The sequence below is a fragment of the Coloeus monedula genome (genome assembly GCF_965178545.1).
Source record: "Coloeus monedula genome assembly, chromosome: W".
NCBI classification, from domain to species: Eukaryota; Metazoa; Chordata; class Aves; order Passeriformes; family Corvidae; genus Coloeus; species Coloeus monedula.
The window spans coordinates 32,541,361-32,564,569 of record NC_138821.1 but is presented as its reverse complement, the minus strand read 5'-3'; the positions used below and the strand labels follow the sequence as shown (position 1 = coordinate 32,564,569).

Here is a 23,209-nt window from a genome sequence, read left to right as displayed (position 1 = left end):
GGAAATGGCCTCAAGTTATTCCAGGGGAGGTTTAGATTATATATCAGGAAAAATTTCTTCACCAAAAGGTTTGTCAAGCACTGGCACAGGCTGCCCAGGGAAGTGATTAAGTCACCAACCTGGAGGCATTTAAAATATGTGTACATGTGTCACTTAGGGACACGGTTTAGTGGTGGACCTGACAGTGTTAGGTAAACAGTTGGACTTGATCTTAGAGGTCTTTTCCAACCTAAATGATTCTATAGGTACATGCTACTTGCTGACACTCAAAGTTTGAAAAAGAAACAGAAAGTTGATGAGAAAGCTGATGGAAGACTGGCCAAATTACTGGGCCTATCCTCCTCTGAGCAGCTTTTTGTATAACTGTTAAAGCAGTATTCCATGTTTTTACAAGCCTTCTTTCCCACCCTTCTGTCACATTGGTAATGTTATACATGCTGGAACACATAGCCTCTTCTCTCCTGTCCTCCTGCCACAGGTAGAGAATAGCTGTAGGGGTGTCAGGAGGCAGGGGGATTATTTTAGCAGGAAAGAAAGTATGCCAAAATTATGTGAGGGAGGGACAGCAGGGAATCCTGACTAATCAGAATACAAAGACTACTCACTAGCAAAAAGATGTTGCTTTGCCAGCTGAAGAAACTCACCCTGCTGTCAGACAAATGCAAAATATATCCTGACACTGATCACCTTCCATTCACATACTTGCAACAAGAATTGACTGTCACTGTAGATAGAATTTGCAGTTTGCTGCCCATCCCACCCCATTTAAAAGAGAATGTTACCTGGAAGGGCTATGTGAGATAGTGGTTTGTTGATAATTAGAAGATGCAGGACTACCTCTCATGGAATTCTGAGAAATATTAAACTGCGACATCATCATCCCTATTAAGAAGATAGCAGCATTACTTTACATGCATTTCCTTTTTAATCAATGAAGTCTCTCATTTCAGAAATTATTATATACAAAGAGATTATAAATTTTACAAACATTGACATCTTCTACCTACAACTGTTAGAAAACATTTTTAAAAGACTGATTTCATGTAAGATGTCCATTTTACACCATGACATAAGAAGAATGTTCCCTAAAGGAGTATTAATTCAATTATAAATATCAATGGCAGTTCCCTCCTCTGTTCCTTAGCCAAAAACCTGCTAGTAAATAGAAACATTTCATAATAGGCCATATACTCCACACCCCAGACTTGTGTGTAGAGTACTCAATGTGCCAATAAGATTTGGAAACTTCACAACAAGTCAGAACACAGAAAACTTATTTCCCCATTTTTAGATCAAGTACAGCAAACAATCATCTCAGGCTGAGTGGTGCAAGATATTCTCCCTGCTCCCCTAATGCCTTAGTGGTTCCTTTCTATCCAGGGACAAAAGCTTTCTATTCCACCTCCACCACACTTATAAGGAATGTTATCAAAGAAGGTGCTGAAATATTTTCAGTTGCAAAGAACCACCAATATCCCATCTGTAGTCTCCAACAGCCTGTAGATTCCCAGTGATGCTTTGAAAATTCAGGAGTTGTACTAGATGGCAAGCCACAAGTACCAGTGGGCCTGGAACTAACTTGCATCTTTATTAGGGAGAATATAAATTAATCTTTTCTGTTTTCTCTCTTCCATACAGATATAAAGAATTCCTAACCACCACATAACAATGGAAGTTGAAATGGCACAGGTACACAAGAACTTATATGACTTTTAACCAGGTGATTTTAATGATAGAATTGAATGCCTTGCAGCTAAAACAGCATCAGAATTCACATACACACTGCAGCTTAGGAAGCCACAGCAAGTGATACAAAGCCATGGGTAAAAGCACATCAGCAATGCAAATATTTAAACCAAAGTTTAGATAGATGGCTGACTAATCCAGAGTGTTTGGGAGTCATCAATCTTTGCATTACTATCACTGATTTCAATTACTGCAATATTCACATAAGCAAAGCTAGTTTCAAAAATCCTCCCTGCCATCCTCTTTTCTTTTCCCCTCTCCCCAACAAAGAAGTGATGGAATAATCCCCCAGGAATTAAGCCATTACTACCTCCCGGTAGGTATGAAGTGCTGCATTCCAAGTATATTAGCCCAGACAAACTAGCCCAGAGCAGGAGTGAAATTCTCATATTGTGCTGAAAAATAAATAAATAAATAAATAAAATAAGAGACCTCCATACTTTAGTACAGAGGACATTTCATTGTCCAGAGTAACAGAAGTGGACTCAACTCCTGCAAAATTTGATTAAATGAACACTGGTTGCCTTGCACAGAGGCAAGTGAGGAGGAAACTCCAGAGGTGTTGGAGGCAGCACCTGGCATGCTCACTGCCCACTCACCTCTCACAGCCACTCTCACCACAGCTAGGTAGTACTTAATCAAACTATTAACCCTTAACATTCATGTACAGAAAGCTGACAGAATGTGCCAGTATAAGTATGAACTATGCAGAAGTTTCATTTTATGCTTAAAACAAAGTCTGCACTTCTAAAATACTTGAAAAGTACATCTCTTTTCTCCTCTGTAAATTTAAAACATGCTTTTGGTTTAAAAAAGTGTGACAGAAAATATAAAAATACATTTTAATTCCATTTAAAAAACCCTAAAACTTATTCTGTGACAGGCAGTTCTCACCTCTTTATCTCTGTTTGGGGAGACAATCTAGATTAAAAAAAACCCAACCAAACAAAACACCCAAAGTCCCCAGTGCCCATCCCCCTCCCCTCCCCCCACTAAAACCCCCCAAACAACAACAAAAACAAACAACCAAACAAAAATACCTCACCACAACAGTGTCTCCAAAGTTTTCAGACAGATAACAAGTCTGTCTAGTAATGATGTAATGAGGAAGGAGTAAAAATAAGCCCAAACATTTAGTCTAAAAAGGAGTTGAAATTAGTCTGTGGCCATTAACACTAAAATATCTTCTTGTACATTGTTTACATCATTGTTCATATCACTAAGCAGCAGATTTATGGCTCCACTGTGCATTTCCATACCTTAAAATACTTAAGAATTTCTTTTAAATGCAACTTTAATTTTGATTGTTGGTAATTCTCAGTTTTGAGAAAATATCATCCTAGTAATTCACACAATCACAGGATGGGTCAGGTTGGAAGGGAGCACAGTCAGTCATCTGGTCCCACCTCCCTGCCCAAACAGTCATCTCAGAGCACATGGCACAGGATCATGTCCAGATGGGTCTGGAATATCTCCAGTGAGGGAGACTCCACACCCTCTCTGAGCAATCTGTTCCAGTGCTTGGTTACTGCACAGAGAAGTTCTTCCTCATGTTCAGGTGGAACCTCCTGGGCATCAGTTTCTGCCTGTTCCTCTTGTCCCATTGCTGGGCCCCCCTGAGCTGAGCCTGGTCCATTCTCTGACCCATCCCTGCAGACACTGACAGACATGGATGAGGTCCTCTCTCAGCTGTCTCCTCTCGAGGCTGAACAGCCCCAGCTCCCTTAGCCTTTCCTCATCAGAGAGATGCTCCAGTCCCTTAATCATCCTCACAGCCTCTGCTGGACCCACTCCACCCACTCCAGGAGCTCCATGTCTCTCCTGTCCTGAGGAGCTCAGAACTGGACACGGCACTCCAGGTGAGGCTTCACTAGAGCTGAGGAGAGGGGCAAGATCACCTCCCTGACCTGCTGGCAATGATCTTCCTAATGCATCTCAGAATTCTGTTGGCCTTCTTTGTCATAAGGTAAGGGCACACACTTGTCCACCAGGACCCCCAGCCTGTACTGGTGCCTGGGGTTGTTCTTCCCCAGGTGCAGGACCCTGCATTTACTTTTGTTGAATTTCAGACAGTTCTCTCCCAACTCTCCAACCTGTCGAGGTCCTTCTGAAGGGCTGCACAGCACTCGGGGATATTGGCCAGCTTTCTATCCTTAACATACACTCCTAGTCTTGAACGTAATTTTTTTTGCTCAGAAAAAAGTGATATGCATAAATCCATTTTAGCATTCTTACTAAATGACAAAGAATAAAAACACGGCTCAAGATCACAGAAAAAGTCTTGTATGATTAAACTGTATGTTGGGGTTTTAGTTTAGTCCTAGTTTTTTTCCTGTTAAAGGAAATTTTTCCCATATACATGTTGCTAGGGGACAAATGGCTGTACTTAAGAGAAGACAAAAAACCTGGCTACTCTTTTGTTTTCACCTGGGTGTGGGGTCAGTTCGATCTCAGGTCCCAAGAGAGAAGCTGCAGAGAAAGGAGCTGCTGGTTCTTTTTTCTTCGGCCATTTTTCTTTCTGCTGGAAACAACGCCGGGATCCCAAAAGCCGCTTTCCCTGCCCTACTGGAGGCCGGGCTGTGGCCACCCTGCCCCGCTGCTGCTGCTTCAAGCCTTCGCTACACTGTAGACGTGCTTGCCCTGCCTGCCCGACCTCCGGGGGGGTTCCCCGTTTGGATACATCTCATCTGTCCTCTGGGATCTGTGCTCGTCCCTGCCGCTCCAGCCTGCTGTTCCAGCCTGCTGTTCCCGAGAGTACGGCTGGACACCGAGGCCAGCTGCCCAGCGGTTTGTGAAGCCCTTGTTCCATCCTTCCCTGGGATCCCAGGCCACCAGTGCCGCGTGCTCCCCGAGCTCGCTCCGTAGCGCCCCCTGCAGCCGCGGGGGAACCATCGCACCTGCCCTGCTCACCGGGAGCCGCCAGCGCCCCTGCCGGCTGCGAGCGGAACTGCACCCGAGGGGAAAGGGCCTGACAGCCGAGAAGGCTGGGACTGGGTTTGTGATTGTTTGCTGTTACTGCCATAGTTATTGTTGTTTTGTTTGACTGGTTATATATAGAATAGTAAAGAACTGTTATTCCTGTTCCTCATATCTTTGCCTAAAAGCCCCTTGATTTCAAAATTATAATAACTCGGAGGGAAAGGGGTTACATCTGCCATTCCAAGGGAGGCTTCTGCCTTCCTTAGCAGACACCTGTCTTTCAAACGTAGACACTGTATTACAGCATCATGCATGCTTAAGCAAGGACTGCTCACCAAGAGGCAACTTTTCAGTTAAATATACACTCTTATTGAAAGCATACGTCTACAAAGTTTTTCCCTTTTACAGACACGTGCATTTTAATTCTTCTCTAGATGAAAAAACAATCAAAGCAACTGATGTTTAGGGAAAGATGCATAAGATTTTAATCCTCAAAAATGCACAAATAAATAGTTTAAAGTGAATTTTAAGTCCTTTCTCTGTCCTAAGCTATGCTATGAAGACTAACCTATTGCAATATGTTATTTTAGCTGATCTTCTAACAGATATCTGCTGAAAGACAAAGCCAAAGTGTTGAGAAGAGAAAAAAATATTATGAAAACTGAAATTAAATAATAGCCTAATTTTAAATAAATAATTATGATAGCACCCAGAACTTTCTCTGTCATTTGATTAAAAAGGTCTGAAATAAAATTAACATGTTGCCCTTGTACTGATGCTGCAGTGATGTGACTCAGTCTGTTCAGACAACCTAGTAATAGAAAACAGTCTGAAAAATCTAATTAAAAACCTTATCTGTATGAATTCTGTTTTAACAATGGGACTATTATCAAAAGACATGGAATAAGGGTTTGAACACTGCTGCTACTTTACCTGAGACAAAATATGCCAGCAATTTGGGGGGGAGGGTGGTTCACCCAGGCTACAAAACAAGTATTCAGATAATACATCTTTCTTGCACTATTTGTTAATCATAACTAAAAACAATTCTTGCTCTAAATTTAGTGTTGAGCTACAAATCAGTATGACTGTGGAAAAAACATCAGCACAGAATTCTGCTTGTGCTTTACCTTATATTCACAAGTATTCAACACATAATATTTAAGTTCCTGAAGAGGCCTTTTTTTCCTGACAAATTGTACTGAACCAAGAATTTTATTCCACATTGAATGTAATTCTTTAACCATGTGGTTTTTCTGTTCTTGCATTAGAAAAGAAGGCTGGAAGAAATGAATTTGAGTTCAGTTTGTCCATACTAATGCTGGGACTGACGTTCAAAGGATCATTGTGCAGAGGCCCACCCCAGGCGGAGTAAATAGACATGGGGTCCCACTGCCTTCTTTCCTTCTCAATTCTGGGCATTACAAATACTGGATCACAGTACCCAGCACTGACTTCACCACATGCTGGACTCAAGGCAAAAGGACAATATTCAGAAAGAAGACAGTAAAAAAACCAGAAGAGATTAATTTGAAATACTAGAAAATAAGCTAAATTTCATTCTTATGGCTGGCAAAATGCATTACATAAGATCTCTACCAAACTCTCAAGTGTTCTACAAATCATGACTCCACAGAGATTACAAAATATGTTCAGAAAGCAGAAGAAAACCCAACCTTTGCTGCCAGAACACATCAGTATACCCTCCTTTGGCCTTGGAGATCTGAATGGGATGTACTAACAGCTAACATGGCTGCCACAATTTGCCAGCATCTATCTTAAAGATCCTCCTATTTCCAGGTAAGAGTGTGGCCTTTTTCCATAGAAAATAAAATCACACTTCACCTAGCTTTTCCAAACATTCATTACAGGGCCTTCTTCCTCTCAAAATACTTTGTGTACAGCTATACTTTTCTCCTCTTCCCCCTTTCTTTCAATGTTTCCAATTTCACACTTACATTGCAATGTTTGCACTGGTACAAGTATTCAGAATTATGTAAAATAAAATTAAGTATTCAAGGAAGTTTTAAAGTCTGATCTCTTTTGGTTCTCTGAAAGCACTTTGTTAACTTTATTAAAATAGCATCAACTATTCTTTTATGTTTAATCATTTTTTAATTCTGTACTAGTACCTCCCTTCAAGCATAGGCAAAAGCACATTTACTAAAGATAGGTGGTTTTATTTCAATAAGGATTATTCTTAATCTGTTGAATCAAGCAGCAAAAGTGTTTCCCCCTCTGAAGCACAGAATTAGCAAAAATTAGAAAGAAACTAACTTGCTTTATCTTCTTTCTTTCAAAAGACTCTGCTGGCACAAATAATTTCATAAACAATGCCTCCCTTTTGCACTGGAAAAGAATTATTTTACTCTACAAAACTGGTGGGAAAATGTGTGTTATCAACATTATTCTCATACTAGATCAAAAAATCACACCACTGTACCAGCTATTAAGAAGAAAATGAACTCTATCCAAACCAAAACCAAGACAAGTATATGTTCTTTGTGGAACCACTATGCAAAAAACTGTCAGGACAGTCAAAACTCTTTCAGCAGCTGGAAAAATTATACTCTGCAACAGCTACCTCCAAACCCAGACCCTGGAGACTCTTTTCATCGTTTAAATTTCAGGATATATGTATCAATGACCTACTAAATATTTAGCACTGCCTTTCACATTTTCATTCCTGGAAATTTCTGCATTCTTTCAAGGAACATTGTGTTCTGTCCTTAGCAAATTCTTTTCAAATGTTGTATTGCTTTTTACTCACTAGCCTAGGTGAACAAACTTAATAATCTAATTTTATTATCTTTTCCCCCTCCAAAAACACCCTAACACTTTCTATTCCCTGTGGACTCCAGTAACACTTCTATTTATATCTCTACAATGCTAGCAAAGCCTTATCCTCACATTGTGAAAACTGAAAATCCCCCTACTCATTTCTTAGTTTAGTATTTAAAGAAAATATTTCATGCACAAATGAAGAAGTCTCCAGACCTACAAGTAGAATCTGTCTGATTAATCCTTTGCTTGGTCTCTCCCCTTCTCCATCTTTGCTATCCAGCAGTATATCTCACTAAACCTCAGAAAAGAATTAGCTATCAAAACAGTAAAATCTGTAGGGCATCACAAATTGCTGAGAAGAGGAATGGCAAGTAGATGTTACATATGGTTCATTCAACCTTATTCTTTACCCCAGAACTATTAAAAACTACCACTACGGTGATATACTTTAATTATACAGATTTTCAATATAGAACAAGGCATCTTTTCCCAACTTCAATTATTTACTAAGACAAATATATAAACCTACCTATAAAGAAATTCCAAAAAAATTACTTTAAAATAAAACCCAATCACTCATCCTAGAAATTAAACTTTGTAGAGAAATTCAACATTATTTTTTACAAAAAGACCTAGTAGAGTGCATTTCTGTGCTTATTCTAATACAATCACTCTTAGAAGATGTCCCGATACATAGCTTTATATCATTATCAAATACAAGGTAAGGCATAAATATCACAGTTGTGCTCTCTACGTATTTGTGGTTAGTATCAGCCTCCTAAACTTACAGAACAACATAAAACTCAATCAATAATCAATCAAAAATCCTTACCGCTTTGTACCCCATATCTGTTTTGCATGCTTTTCTCCCTGAAAACATTAGGATTCCTTGCCAGGACAGCCTGCAGCAAGACTGGTATATCTCCCTCTGGATCATCACTGCCAAGGTTATCTTTCAATTCTCTGGAATTGTGGAAGTAAGCAAATAAAGAGGCAAATGCATTATCAAATTATAAGAAACCATGAGCCGAGTAAAAAAACCCAAATAACCAAAACCAATCAAAACCAAATCAAAAGCCAGCATTTTACTGTTAAAATATAGAAAAAAACCCCACCAAATCTGCACTGCACCACTGTTCTCTAAATCTACTTTTTTCCTCTCATGCTAAAGGAATGGCAGAAAAGGTATTCCTACTAGTCTTCAAAATTATTTTCTGTTAATAAGCACTTATATATACATGGCTGTCAGTTTCAGACTATTATAAAGTTTCCTATGTCCATTTCTGTATTGTGATCTTCTCCATAAAAGAATACTTTGTCAAAACATCCAGAAAGTACTATTGTAGGAGTGAAAATAAGTTATGCATAAATGCATAACATTCACATTGCAGCCCAACACTGAAAATCTTTTATTTTAGAAAGGGAAATTGGCATATCTTTGACATTACAGGATTCCCTTTGAACCTTCAAAAATTTTCTATAAATGCATCCATATTTTCACTTTTTCTTTGCATTGATGACTTTGAAGAGCTACTTTCATTTGATCAAAATAATAGATTGGAACACATAGGAAAAAGATAAGGTTGTCCACATAAGACAATTCAAAGGACACCAGTGAAAAATGAAAAAACCAAAATACTTGCTGGTTCAATTCTTAAATATTTTAAGTTCAATATCTAATCAGAACTGACATAGATCTTGCATGGGTGTCTCAAAAAAGTATCTTTTTGTGTAATACTGGGTATATAATTTGTCAGTGTACATAATTAACCAAAGTGGAACACAAATGACTTTTGCACAATCAATATCACAGTTTGTACTCCTAACTAGCAAGAATGGAACAAACAGATCTATAAAAAAAAAAAAATTAGTTATGCATAAGGGCTGTCAGACAATTACTAGCATTCTGACAGAAACAATTAATTCTTATACAGCAGTAATCTGCTAAGCTAGCCTAATAAAAAAACCTGCACATTCTAATTTTCAGATACAAACACCCTTCTCAATTCAGTTCAGTTTAATTTAAAGTAATAAGGATGGTGATCTGATATAGCTGAAGTTCAAATTACATACATGTGATCTGTTGACACCTGATTGAGACTGTGGATGAGCTGTGAAACCAAGTTTTCATCCCTGCAAGCCAGAAGGCAGTTCACCTCTTCAGCTATCCGTCCATTGAAAAGTAGGCTTTTTGTTGTGGTAGCAGGTAAAGGTGATGGAAGAGGCAGCTGGTTCAAAACTGTTATCAGAAAATAGAAAGGAGTTCAGAATCATTTCATGAAACAAGAGCATACAAAGACGGACACCTTCTTACTCCCTCATGTGATTAAGAAAGGAAACCTGACAACTACATTACTTGCATTAATTACCTTGAATGTGCCTTGAAACTTGGAAAAATTAGAAAGATCAGCAAAACATTTATTAAAACAGTATAAATTCAGCTAGTTAATTAAGCCTACTCTACTACCACTACTCATCACGTCCTCCATGGTTTTAGGGCAACAGGACTTGTCAATTCCAATACCTTCTTTTCACATAGAGAGAAATAAGGTGAAGCAGTGACATGTCTTTCTCTTTCATGCACTCCTGAGTTTCTGAACATCAGAGAAATATGACAGAGAAAGAAGCAAACGCACCTAACACAAGGGCTAATCCCACCAAAGGTAATTCAGTGTTTTAAGAAACTCTTGCACCAGGAGTCTGGCCAGTGACTTCTACCAATTAAGTATTTTCACTTGAGAACCATACCTGCAAATAATTAGTGCTAGAAAACTGTCCATAGCCCAGAAACCTATGATTTGCGTCCTGATGGCCCATTATTATACACACATAATGGTACATATATACACATATAAATACATAAGCAGCATCTTCCAATTTAATAATTCAGAATATCAGAAAGACATGAAGTGTTTTTTTCCCCCTCACTGAATTATTTTGCTTTTTTTTACTATAGGCAATTAAATTCAATTGCTGGGTATATACTTTCAATGTCTCTTGAAAAGTCTTCAAATTTCAACAGCATAATAATAAAACAAGAGCTCAGAATAAGCACTTGGATCACTAAGTCCAGTTATCCTCAGACAGCCAACTGAGCTATAAACTCTTGCTTACACTTTATAAAAAAAGATGCATCTTTCTCCTGATTTCTCTTATTGGAATGGCTGTTTTAGGACTTCGTTATAGTAATGATAAATCTCCTCTAAATTTCCACTAGAAATTTATTTTTGGTCAGATTATAAGCATTTGGTTTTGTGCCAGCATCAGCTTTTAATGTAAATAGTTCTTTTTCTTTCCTTGCATTTTGTCTTCCTGACATATTTAAAGACAGTACGCACACCTCATCTACTCACAGCCAAGAAACAAGCCTCATAGGTTCAGCTGCTTATTTCCATTCTAGCAGCTACTCTTTGCACTTGTTAATTAGAGCAACTTTTTTTGTACTTTGTCCAAAACTAAGGAACTAGGTTTCAAGCATATTCAGAACATTCCACAACTCTCTATCTGAACATCAGTCTAATAACCTCTCTCTCTCTCTCCAGTGAAGATGATGATATGTATGTTTTAGAGAAGTATTTAGTCATTTATATGTTTTTCTATATTTGTGGGATTCCCAGATATGTTACTGAATGATATTCCAAACAACGAATTCCTATATTTTATGTTTTGGGTTTATTTAAGGGCTTTTTTTTTAACCTACATTTCATGTTTCAATTAGCATATTATGTTCAAATATATTTTTAAAATTCTAGCAAGGACGAGAAATATTTTAATACCAAATCTGATTTTGAACAGATTTACTTTTAAGAACTTTAAAAACAAAATTATTTTTAGTATTTTGAAAATGCATGTATATTTAGTGAAGAGGTAGAAGGGAACATAGCAAAGACAAAAAAAAAAAGAGTACTTACGGTCTGTAAGACTAGCAATCCCTGCAAGAGTAGTGATGGGAACATGAGGCATATCCCCATTCATCCTGAAGTTCTGGGATGGTAGCGACTACACAGATATTTTAGTTCAGGTGCCAGCTATCATTACTTCCCATCTCCCAAGCACTAAAAAACAAAAACAAAAAAACAACAAAAAAACAACAACAACAAAACAAAACAAAAAAACACACACACAAAAAAAACAAACAAAAAACACAAAACCAAATTAAAACTCTCCGTTTACTTAAAATAATTTTAAATTCAATAACATAAATGAAACACAGACCATAATCTCAGATGTGTAGTAAGTAAATTTTGTCAAAAGTGGGTAGAAGAATGTAGAATTTAAATATCAAATGGCATTAGGCAATCAAAAGGCAAGCTTCTGGTTTCAGAAGCAGAGCCCGTCACCAAAAAAGATGCAACATAAGGCAATCAAAAGACAATTTGCTCAGGTTATATGATACCAATGCAAAAATTGGCAACAAAACTTCAGTTGGCTCATAATGCAGTGGACCGCACCTAATCCATAATCAGTTTAAGCAATTAGCTACTATATTCACTTCTCAGTTTTGGAGGAGATATTTTTCATATAAGAAGTTAGCAAAAACAAAAGGAATCATTTACAGCTGCAAAAGTCAAACAGTAAGCAAAGTGACAAATACAAAATCTTAGTATATTTTTGTCATGGTTTAACCCCAGCCAGCAGTTAAGTGCCACGCAGGCTGCTCATTCCCACCACCACCCACCCCAGGTAGATAGGGAAGAGAATCAGAAAAAGGCAAAAATACATGGGATAAGAACAGTTTAATAATTTAAATAAAGTAAAATATACTACTACTACTGCTAATTGTAATGAAAAGGGAGATAAAAAAGAGAGAGAAATAAAACCCAAGAGAAACAAGTGATGCACAATACAGTTGCTCACAACCCACTGACCGATGCCCAGCCCGTCCCCAAGCAGTGATCGGCCTCTCCCAGCCAACTCCCCCAGTTTATATACTGGGCATGACATTCTATGGTGCAGAATATCCCTTTGGCCAGTTCAGGTCAGCTGTCCCGGCCATGCTCCCTCCCAGCTTCTTGTGCAGTTCCTCCCTGGCAGAGCCTGAGACACTGAAAAGCCCTTGACTCAGGGTAAACACTGCTCAGCAACAACCAAAACATCAGTGTGTTATCAGCATTATTCTGTACTGAATCCAAAACACAGCGCTGTGCCAGCTACTGAAAAGAAATTAACTCTGTTCCAGCTGAAACCAGGACAATTTAAAAAATAGTAGTATTTCAAAATTTATCTGAAAATATCTCTTTAATATTAAGCACTCTCTGGTCAAACTATTACCAGAAACTGTTTCACCCCCTCCACAGAAAGAAAAGGTTTAGTCACCATTGAACTAGTTTGTTTATGTCCTGGAAAACAGCATAGTTTATATTCAACTACTGAAAAGGAATTTGTTCATCTAGTTTTCACTCACTATAAAGATCCCAATTGTAAGGAAGTCCACAATATTTAAAACAAACAAACAAAAGAACAATAAAAATTCCAACCACCAACAACTCCCCCCAAAAAAAGATCATCACAATAATTTGAACTGCATTTCCAAAACAACAAAAATTTACAAACACCACACATTACAATCCACTATTGTTATACTAATGAAATGAAAAAAATTGAGCATGATATTTTCTGAAGACAAAATAAATTAAAGGAACTTGCTGTATATACATTTACCTATAATAGACAGGCTCCTGTGTTAACAATTCATGAAATAGTAAGACTTCTTTGGTCAGCATTTATGTTGTTTACTTAAGATTCTGAAATAGTGATTTGTTTATACTTACTTTACAAGTCAACAGTTTTGCAAATTACATATACAATACATATAAACCAAAATATCACTGGCATTTCCTTAATAATCTTTATCTCATTCTTTCTTATGCCACACCAATGACAACATATAACACCACTGCTAATACATATGTGCAGATTCTAAGCAAAACAAAGAAATAATGTTCTAAGTATTTTTCCTGCATAAAGTTTTCATGAACCAGTGAAGTTAACTTTTCAGTGTTTCCCTATCTACACAAAACTAAATTATTTGGGGTGGGGGTGGGGTGGTATGACAAGGGACAATACAACCAATAAACAAAAAAAACATCACCCAACACTGAGATTAAACAGAACTGACAATGAGTTAACTTGCTTTGCTGCACCTGCCACAGGCTCATTCCCACCACTAAATTACCTTTGTTTGTTAAAAATATAGTACATTACAGGTGCAGAAATCTAGTTAAGGAAACTGCTGCAGATAGATATATGCTGTGTGGGTTGCTGTGTTTGGGGTTTTTTTAATCCAGGAGAAAACAGCCTTCAAACACACAGAGCAGTTTCAAATGCTACTTGATACTGAAGCTTCTTTACCTGAAATAAATACCAATACAGAATTTCAGTTGCTTCTTAGTTCCATAAATAAGCAATTCTTAAAGGAGAAAAAAAAAAAAGGACCTAACTTTTACCACAATGAGTCTGCAACAGCAAACCCACAAGAGCTAACAACACTTTTAGAAATTAAGTTTTCATTTAAAGGTAAGAAGTTAAAGAACACCTTTCACACATAAGTTATACATACAAGAAAAAAACCATGTCCAAAGAGCTCTCCTCTCCTGACTTAAACTGCATCAAAACTGATTAAGGTCACATAACTATTCAGTATTATTGGAAATTCCATATGTAAAACAAAGACAAGGGGGGAGGGCAGGAATCTGTTTACTTTCTCTTCATGTTCACCTGGGAAAGCTGTAAACATCAGTCACTAATAATGCAAGTTCTTTCCTGGTATTGCTGCTACAGTAATTATACAGATATTAAATGGAAAAAAAAACCCTCCAAAAGTAGACACTTAAATTAGAAACCTTCTCCACAGATACATAAGAAACATGAACTGGCAAGATCCAGATCCAAGAGCGGAACAAGTGCAGACAGCTAGGATGGTCAGGGAAAGAGTAAGTTTTCCAAGAGGAGAGTAGAAGGGGCTGGTTTGTTTAGCTAACAAAACAAAGGTCAAGAGGGGATGTGGTTGCTCTGTCTAGGGCAGTCAAAGAAGGTTACAAAGGAAGAATGCTCAAAATATCAAGCAGTTAGGGAAAAAAATTGACAGCTCAAGACAAGATATGTTATTTCACACAAAATATCAAAATATCATGCAACAATTAAGGGTTTGACAAGACAGACAAGTCAAAACATACAAGTTTTGTTGTGTTTTGGTTTTTCATTCCCAACTCTAACAAGAGTAATTTATCAATATTTAGAACCTTTTATATTATCAGCTTTGTGCAGTAGCTACTACCAGTAGTAGTGCAGCATTTCTACCTCTAGACTGAAAAAATAAATCTGTTACTTTATGTCTTGGGGATAGTTTTTATCCCATATCCATTTTTTTTTGTTTTGGTTTTTGTTTTGTGTCCCGAATGGCCACTGCCCCCCTCCCTCCCCCCCCCCCTCCCCCCCCCCCCAGCTCCGGGAGTATCGTGGGGAGTATCATGATGGGTGAGAGGCAACCTGGAATTCTGTGAGGGGTGGGGGCAAGGGGCTGCTGCTTCCTTCCAGTGGGGTGATCATCTCAGCAGCCATGCGGCGCAGTGCCTCTGACTGGAGATACTGTTGCCTTGTAGTTTTTCCGTGTTTCTTTTTTTTTCCCTTTTCCTTCAGCACTGTGACTGGGGCTTGCCAGCTTGCTTCTCTGCTCCTCTGCTTGCTTGGGAGCCCAGAGCCAGTGTATGCTACGCCAGGAGCCAAGAGCCCTCCCCACCGGGCTGCTCCCTCTCTGCAGAGGCCCAACCCCAGGACCAGCCATCACCGGTGAGCTACCCAAGGGAGCGATCCCCTGCCAGCCCCGCTGTTTTCCACTGCTGCTTCAGGGCTTTTTGCTACACTTTAACCTGACATCTCATACCCACCCAGAACACCCTGCGGCTTCTGGCATGGCTCCGGAGTCTTTGCTACACTTTGTTTGCCACCCCGGGTGTGCCTGCCTCTGCTGTTCCAGCCTACTGCTCCGAGGTTTCCTGCTGCAGTCCATTCAGCCCCCTGCAGCTGCGGGGGAATCATCGCACCTGCCCTGCCCTGCCGGGAGCCAACAGCACCCCTGTTGGCTGTGACCATAACTACAACAACGGGGAAAGTGCTTGACAGCCAAGAGAAGGCTGTTACTGGGTTTCTGCTTTTGTTTGTTGTTGCTGCCATTGTTGTTGTTTGTTTGCCTTGTTTACATATATATATATACTAGTAAAGAACTGTTATTCCTTTTTCCATATCTTTTCCTGAAAGCCCCATAATTTCAAAGTTATAATAATTTGGAGGGAAGAGGGTCACATTTTCCATTCCAAGGGAGGTTCCTGCCTTCCTTGGCAGACACCTGTCCTTTAAACCAGGACACTTTAATATTAGCTGAATTAAGGAAATCAAAGAATTGTTGCATTGAAAAGCTTTTAAACAATGCATCATTGTTGCAGTTCAAACAGAGAAGTAGAAACCCAATTTACATATATGCAAAGATAGACTTGCATATTCAATATATACATATACTCTTGCTGCTTTATAAGAAAAATCAGATATTGTAAAAGACATTCCAGGGAGGAAAAAACTACAGTGCACAAAGGAAGTGATACAAAGAACCCCTTTGAAAAAGGGAAACAGTGAAAGGGCAGCAGATATTGAGAGCAATGTATGAAAACCTATCATCATAACATAATACACAATAAAAGAAAAAATGAAACCAAGATAGCAAGGACAGTAATATTGAAAAAGTTTATGCTACAGGTAATAACTACACATTTAAAGCACTACTTCTGTATGTTGTCTTCTTTCCTTTTGTCAATTATATATATTCTCATTTACTGGAAATTAACATTCCAAATAAAATTCTTACTGAAATGTTAAATTTAAAATGTTGCTCACTGGTTGGGGATTTTTAAAGTGTATTGTGGTTTAACCCAGCTAAGCACCATGAAGCCATTCCCTCACTCCCCCTTCCCCAATGGGATGGGGAAGAGAATCTGAAAAAAGGTAAAACTCATGGATTGAGATAAAGCGTATTGGGTCTGGCTAAACTGGAGTTCATTTTCCCATAGCACCCTCACAATGCTGTGCTTTGCATTGGTAGCTAGAAAGGTGTTGAGAACACACACACCAGTGTTTTAGCTTCTGCTGAGCAGCACTGGCACAGCATCAGCACTGACTCTCCAACATCCCCCCAGCTCAGATAGAAAAGCTAGGGGAAGGAGGAAGGGAGGGCATTCGTTATTCTACAATGTTTGCCTTCTGGAGCAACCACTACATGTGATGAAGCCCTGTTTCCTGGGAAGTGGCTGAACATCACTCACTGATGGGAAGTAGAGAATAAAATATTTTGTGCTTTTTTCCCTTTGCTTGCACACAGGACTTTTGCTGTTGCTTTAGTAAACTGCCTTATCTCAACCTACAAGGGGTTTTTTTCCATCTTATTTTCTCCCCTTTCTCTTTCCTCTTGGTTTAAATACATTCTTGTCCCCTCAACAAAAATAACAGTTCTTCCATGGCTTATCTACGTACATTCATGAGAACATTGGAAAACAAAGGGAAAAATCTGTTTATGTGCAGTAATACACAAGCTCAATAGTAATGGAAAGATAAGTAACTCAGGATTCAGAAATTTAGTATTTACATTTCAGTGTTTCATTCCCCATACTCCAGAGTATTCTTTAACTTGTATCTTTAGATTTAAAAAGTAACATTGTAGTGGGTTGACCTTGGCTACCTTAGATGACTAACCTAATATATTTCTGAGAAAAAAGAGATAAAATTAGATAGGTTAAAATTAAATTTTAAATAACTGCTAAAATATCAAATCTCTATAGCTTTTTTTTTTTTTTTAACATTTTATTAAATAGAACTTGCTAAATACAGTTCTGTTTTATGTAGTTTATATTACGAAATCTTTAGTTAGGATGAAACTACTTTTAAAAATTGTTTTAATTTCTTATATGTTGAATAGCATTGTACTGACACAGTACAATGCTCAAAGTTGATTTCTGCAGCTGCACAAAGTAAACCAGTACAACTCATTTATTAGCTACTTTATAATTTAGGTGAGCAGTGAACTCTTCTTTTAAAACAGCAAACATGCTATTATAAATTTAAGAAGCCTTGCCTCAACCAGTTTTAAGCTTCCACATTTTGCAATAAACTACTACTCTTATTAGATACTATATGAAGCTCTGCTAGTTATCAGTCCATAAACTGTCCTTAAAAAAAATTAAAAACTCCCACGCTTAAAGAATGAGAGGCAGAAAGAGGATGAATTATTATCCTCTTTTTCTCATTCAAATAAGATGCCATGATCAAGTACATCAGACAGATTTAGGTACAAGAGGGCAAATTTCTGGTTTCTATACCAGAGCTACAGTTTGATACAATGACAGTACTTTTGCCACACGTTTCCAGCATGAAATGCTTTTAAAAATAGTTTGAAAACTACTAAGGAAGGAGATAGGGTTGCCAAAACATAGTCTAACACTTAAGTTACATAGAAAAAAGAAGCATACACAATCACAATATAAAGCATTTTAACACTAATTCAATCTCAGAAAAAGTCAGTATTGGAAGTGAGCAGTAATTAATCACTGATGCAGCTGCCTAAGGTTAAAATAGTAATGCAAGAAACCTGATATGAAGCTAACTTGAACAACCAAAAAGGAGGGCAGCATGTGGGGGGAGGCAGAGAGAAAAGGTGAGGGGGATTATCAGAAATCGAGAAGACTCATTATTACTGATAAAACCCCATGAAACACATCAGCATTTATAACCAGAAAGTTCATGGCATATACAGAATAGTTTCACCTACAATACTGGCTACAAAAAATTAAGTTTGAAAAGAGAAAAATCCCAGAAAGCACAGAAATCCCAGAAGCGCAAAAAATGAAATTCAGTGTACTAGTGAAATTGATATGTTTAGTTCAAAAAGTGATCAGACAACAGACTGAGTAATGCTGACAAAGCAAGTGAAAAATTAAAAAGTTTGAGATAAAAATTATTTAGCATAACTTCTAAACCAGTATTAGCTTGATGTTTTTTCCTAAAGCTATTCCAATAGTAGCTGCTCAAATCACTACAACTACTGTAACAAAAGAAATTTTAGTGAAAAGTACTGTACTGGGCCAAGTGACAATTGCTTCTGAATATAAAGCAACCTTTGGAAAAATATTTTAGAGCATCAAGCTCCTTCCTCTGTGGCTATTGTCACAGTGATTTGGCCTCTGCTGTTCTATTCAATAACAATGACACTGATGCCTCTGCTGCCTATGTGCTAGTAGTGGCAGTGACACCACAGTAAATGGCAAGAGAAGCCACAATAAAGGTGGTGGAAGCATACAGAAAATGAGGTCTGGGGATTCAAGGAAAGATGCCCCCTAACATAGGTGTGCACCCACAGTTTCTACAAGGGTAGACTAACATAAAGCATAATTGTGCTTTGCACCTGTAATAACCCTTCCCTGGGGAGGCGAGGAATTAACACAAGCAAACAACAACAAACAAAACCAAAGAAGACTAAGCCATGTGCAGAGAGCAGATACCTATGGGTAGTATGCAGCTTCCCTAACCTATACTACATGAATGTCTAGCAGGAAATGTTTACTTTTCTTGCTACCTTGGAATCGCAAAGGGTGAAAATTCATTAGAACACAGTTTCCTGAAAAGAATGAACAGCATTAGTATCTTTTCCTGTTAAAGCCATTTCCTTCTTGTAAGCACAGGAAGCTTTTCCTTTTTAATTTTATTTTCTATAAAAATAAAAAAGCACTTATAAACAATGTTCTCCACTTTAAAATAGCATCTCAAATATTTAATTCAGATGCCTTAGCACTAAGAACTCTTTAAAATGAGGCCATATCACATCCTTCATACACAAATAAATCAGTTAACCATCAAGAAAAAGCCTATTCATTAAGGCAACACAACCCGTCTCAAAAATTTGCAGAAAATGAAATTATATTTACAAAATGTTGTGATGATCAGCAAGTGTACGTTATTTCAGGCAAAGAGAAAAATGTGAATCTCAGAATTACTGATTTTCAAGGAAACTGCCCAATGCACCATTGAAGCTATACAAAAAAAAAAAAAAAAAAAAACAAAAAAAACCACTGTTCCATGGGAAAGTGTATTTCCTGCTACTTCATTAGAGAACTAATGCAAAACAGAATCTGGTTTAGGAGCCTTACTGCTGAGACAGCTCAGTTGTTGCCTTAAAACATGGGGATTAAATTTAAGCAAATGGAAGAGAAATCTTGCACCTGGTTTCAATGTAAGATACTACTGGCTCCTTCTCATTAAAAAGGGGTACCAGATCAAGTTCAACTGATAAGGTAGAAAAATCTAAACCAAAAATTTGTATGTTTCAAAAACTTGAGTTATATAAAATACACATTATTTTTGCAGTTATGTTCACCAGTTCTGCAAAAGAAAGCAGCTAAAACTTCTGTCAAGGACAATCCAGTTATTCAGGGAATTTATTACTGCTCTTTTACATCTTTTTAAACAATATCTTCTTTATGAGCCTTTCAACATCAAAGATTCTGACACTACTGAGAGCTACTGAATTATTTTTGTTCTGCAGAAGTGAACATAGAATTAAACTATAAAATCTTAACTTTGCCTGGAAGCAGTCATGATATTAAGCATAACTGAGAAATTCAAACATAAAGGGAAAACCCCAAGCTACTTCAGCACTTCATACATTTATTTACCATCTGTACTATATATTCCTCATGCAACTTCCATTGCAACAAAAGGTATATCTATAATTATGCTCTTTTTGGTGAGCACAGCCTTTTCAACGTTTCAAGCAGCAGCTGATATTAGATACACTCCATTGTATTCAAAGATGTATAGAAGAGCAAGAGCTATTAAAAGGGTTTGGTAGGTCAGCTCTGTCAAATGGAAAGCATTTTAGGTTGTAACACACATCTTTGCTTGTGGATACAAAAAGGCTGCTAGCAAGGATTTTCTTGCTATTTTCTAAGTCCGTGAGAGACTTTTCTCTCTCACAGAAGAGGTAGCAGAGTTATGTAAACAACCAAATACCTGCAGCCTTGAAAAGTCTTGTTTATGGTATAGTAGAAAAATATTTTGACAATAGATGTCTTAGGATTTTAGCCAATCACCCCCAAGGGGTGGCTGATCCTTGTCCAATTAGACTATGAAGAAAAAAGTCTATAAAAGAGTTTGTAAAATAATTAAATAAATCAATCTTGCTGCACAATTCCTGCCTGCTGGATCTTCTCTCCTCCTCCTCCCTATGGCTGCGGGACACAGTGATATACCCTAGGGCCTAGGACTGTGGTAATATTTGTTAACAAAACAGTTGTGACAGAGAGGAAGTCGTAACTTGAGTTTTCTTCAACTTCTTGACTGTCATTTATGTTAGTTGGTAGTAGCATTATCCTTTTCTAAAAGCAACTGTGTACTTAAATTACTTACATTTTAAAGACTTTTCTTTCTTTAATTAGGTTGGATCTTAACCAGGCTGAAAACTTAGTGACTAAACACTGGATCAAAATCTATTCAATTCAGGAGTCTTTTTCAACTTTTAATCTTGCCCTTCTGTCTTTGAACATTCTCAGATGATTCATAACCTTTATAAAACAAAACTGGCAAGAAATATACCTGTTGATTAAGTAGCCGATTTTGCACAAGATTTGACATCACACCATTTTTGCTTCTTTTTTGGCTTTGAAGGACAATTAAAACACCTCTAAAATTCTTTAATACACATTAAGAAAACCAATGCACAACTATAACATTTCTGTAAAGATCTGCAATAAATACCAATGGAAAATTTTGTATTTCTGAATATCTCCAAGGATGGAAATTCACTGAGAATTTATTTCCCCTTGAATCCAATCATTATTTCCCTTACTGCCAACTGCAACTGTAGCTTCTTTTGTTGCATACCTCAGAGGTGCTTGTCTTCATCCTCTGTATAAACACTCATTACCTAGTTAAAGGCAGCATTTCAAGCCCTCTTAGCTTTTTTTTCACCAGTGTCAACAAACCCAGCTACCTCAGATTCTTCTACATTTCATGCTCCAGCCCCCCAACCATCTTGGTGTCCCTCTGTCACACTTCCTCCAGTTTGTCAGCATCCTTTTTTCTTTTTAACTGATCGTGTAATTTACATTCTGGTTTCAGACCATTTTTGTTCTCACAGGCTACAGCATACTTCATTGTTACAATTGTCTTCTCGGCATTTTGAGTCCACCTTTTTATCTTTTCCCTTCAACCAGCTTCCATTTCTACTCCACTATCTTACAGCAAGACTTGGCATAGCTTTTTCCCCACTTGATGCTACATATCACTTACACACTGTCTCACAACATGCTACATTCCACCTCCTCCATGCCATTAATAAGGTCAGTTTCCTCTATGATTAGCCCCCTTCACACTAACAGCCAAAAGCTTTGTTCTGTCTTTTGTATACAAAGTACATTTCCAAGATTTACCACAAGTCCTTTGCACCCTTGTCGGTTTAGGAAGGGCACTCCAAAACTACAAGCCACTCATCCCCCTGCACCTCCAGTGAGAGAGACAAAAGGCAGAGTTTATGGGTTGAGATAAGAACAATTTACTGGAAACAGCAATGAGATAAGAAACAAACTGTAACAGCAACAATATTAATAACAAAAGTATACAAAAAGAGGATGATTTACATCCAAAAAATTCTCATGGAGCCCAAACACATGAAGTGCGGCCTGAGGCAATAAACAAAATGGCAGACAGACCCTCTGCACCCATACTTTTTCTCCCAACCACAAGCCACGCACCCTTCTTGGAAGTAATAATTCCTTACTTCTGTCCCCCAGTGATGATCTGAGTGGTATAGAATAACAACCTAGACACACTCACATGGCTCCAGGTTTTGCCCCCTCACAGCTACTGTGAAAAATTAACTCTGTTCTGGCTGAAAAGCAGGACAATTCTCCACCCTGAAATCTCTTGTTTAACAATATTCTCTTTGAAAAGCATGGAACACTTGTTGATTGTCATACACAAGGTACAACTTGTATACCCTATTTATATAAACTTGTAAACATAACTATACTTACCTACTTCATGTATCCACAAATTATCCCATCTTTCCTGAGACTAAAAGGTTATTGCAACTTTCTGTTTAAAAAGCAGTTACACAGCTGAAGTAATGAGCTACTCTCTCATCATTTTTGAAAACTGCTAAATTCAGGAATTTATTTTATTATTTTCCTGATGAATTGCTGAATGAGTTTTAAATTAGTTTGGTACAAGAACTGTGGTCATCAAGATTTTCTCTATCTATATATTGTCAATATTCTAGCTTAGGGCTGCTCTTCAGGCTACTGTGCATCAGGTGAGCTAAGGTAACTGCATGTGACTTCCTGAAGTTTTGCAACTGAAAAACAGTAAAAGTAAAAATATACCTCTGTCAATATTTTAAAATATTATGCTATCACACATTGACAATGGAAGTTTAGCACTAGAAAACATCTGCTTTATACATCAGCAAGCTTTCCATTTTATTTACTTTATGCTGCCCCCCCTCGAGGAAGCTGTGGACTGGATGAGGTCTCCCCTCAGTCTCCTCCAGGCTGAACAAACCAAGTGACCTCAGCTGCAACTTGTAAACCTTGCCCTCAAGGCCCTTCACCATCTTGGTCGCCCTCCTTTGGATGCTTTCTAATAGCTTTATATCTTTTTTATATTGTGGCACCCAGAACTGCCCCCAGGACTCGAGGTGAGGCCGCCCCAGCGCAGAGCAGAGTGG

The 23,209-nt window shown here is 37.9% G+C and overlaps 1 protein-coding gene across 5 annotated transcripts in view; it reads right to left on the bottom strand.

Moving 5' to 3' along the window:
• The window catches only part of LOC309584601 (nipped-B-like protein), a 171,799-nt gene that overhangs the window by 112,711 nt on the left and 35,879 nt on the right, over positions 1 to 23,209 (bottom strand). For all 5 annotated transcript variants that reach the window (XM_082300695.1, XM_082300697.1, XM_082300696.1 and 2 more), the window contains exons 2-5: positions 11,361 to 11,504; positions 9,523 to 9,688; positions 8,282 to 8,412; positions 783 to 882 (exon numbers count right to left, since the gene is read on the bottom strand). In XM_082300695.1, coding sequence (XP_082156821.1) covers positions 783 to 882; positions 8,282 to 8,412; positions 9,523 to 9,688; positions 11,361 to 11,424 — 461 coding nt within the window. In that variant the 5' untranslated portion in view covers positions 11,425 to 11,504. The remainder of the gene's footprint in view (positions 1 to 782; positions 883 to 8,281; positions 8,413 to 9,522; positions 9,689 to 11,360; positions 11,505 to 23,209) is intronic.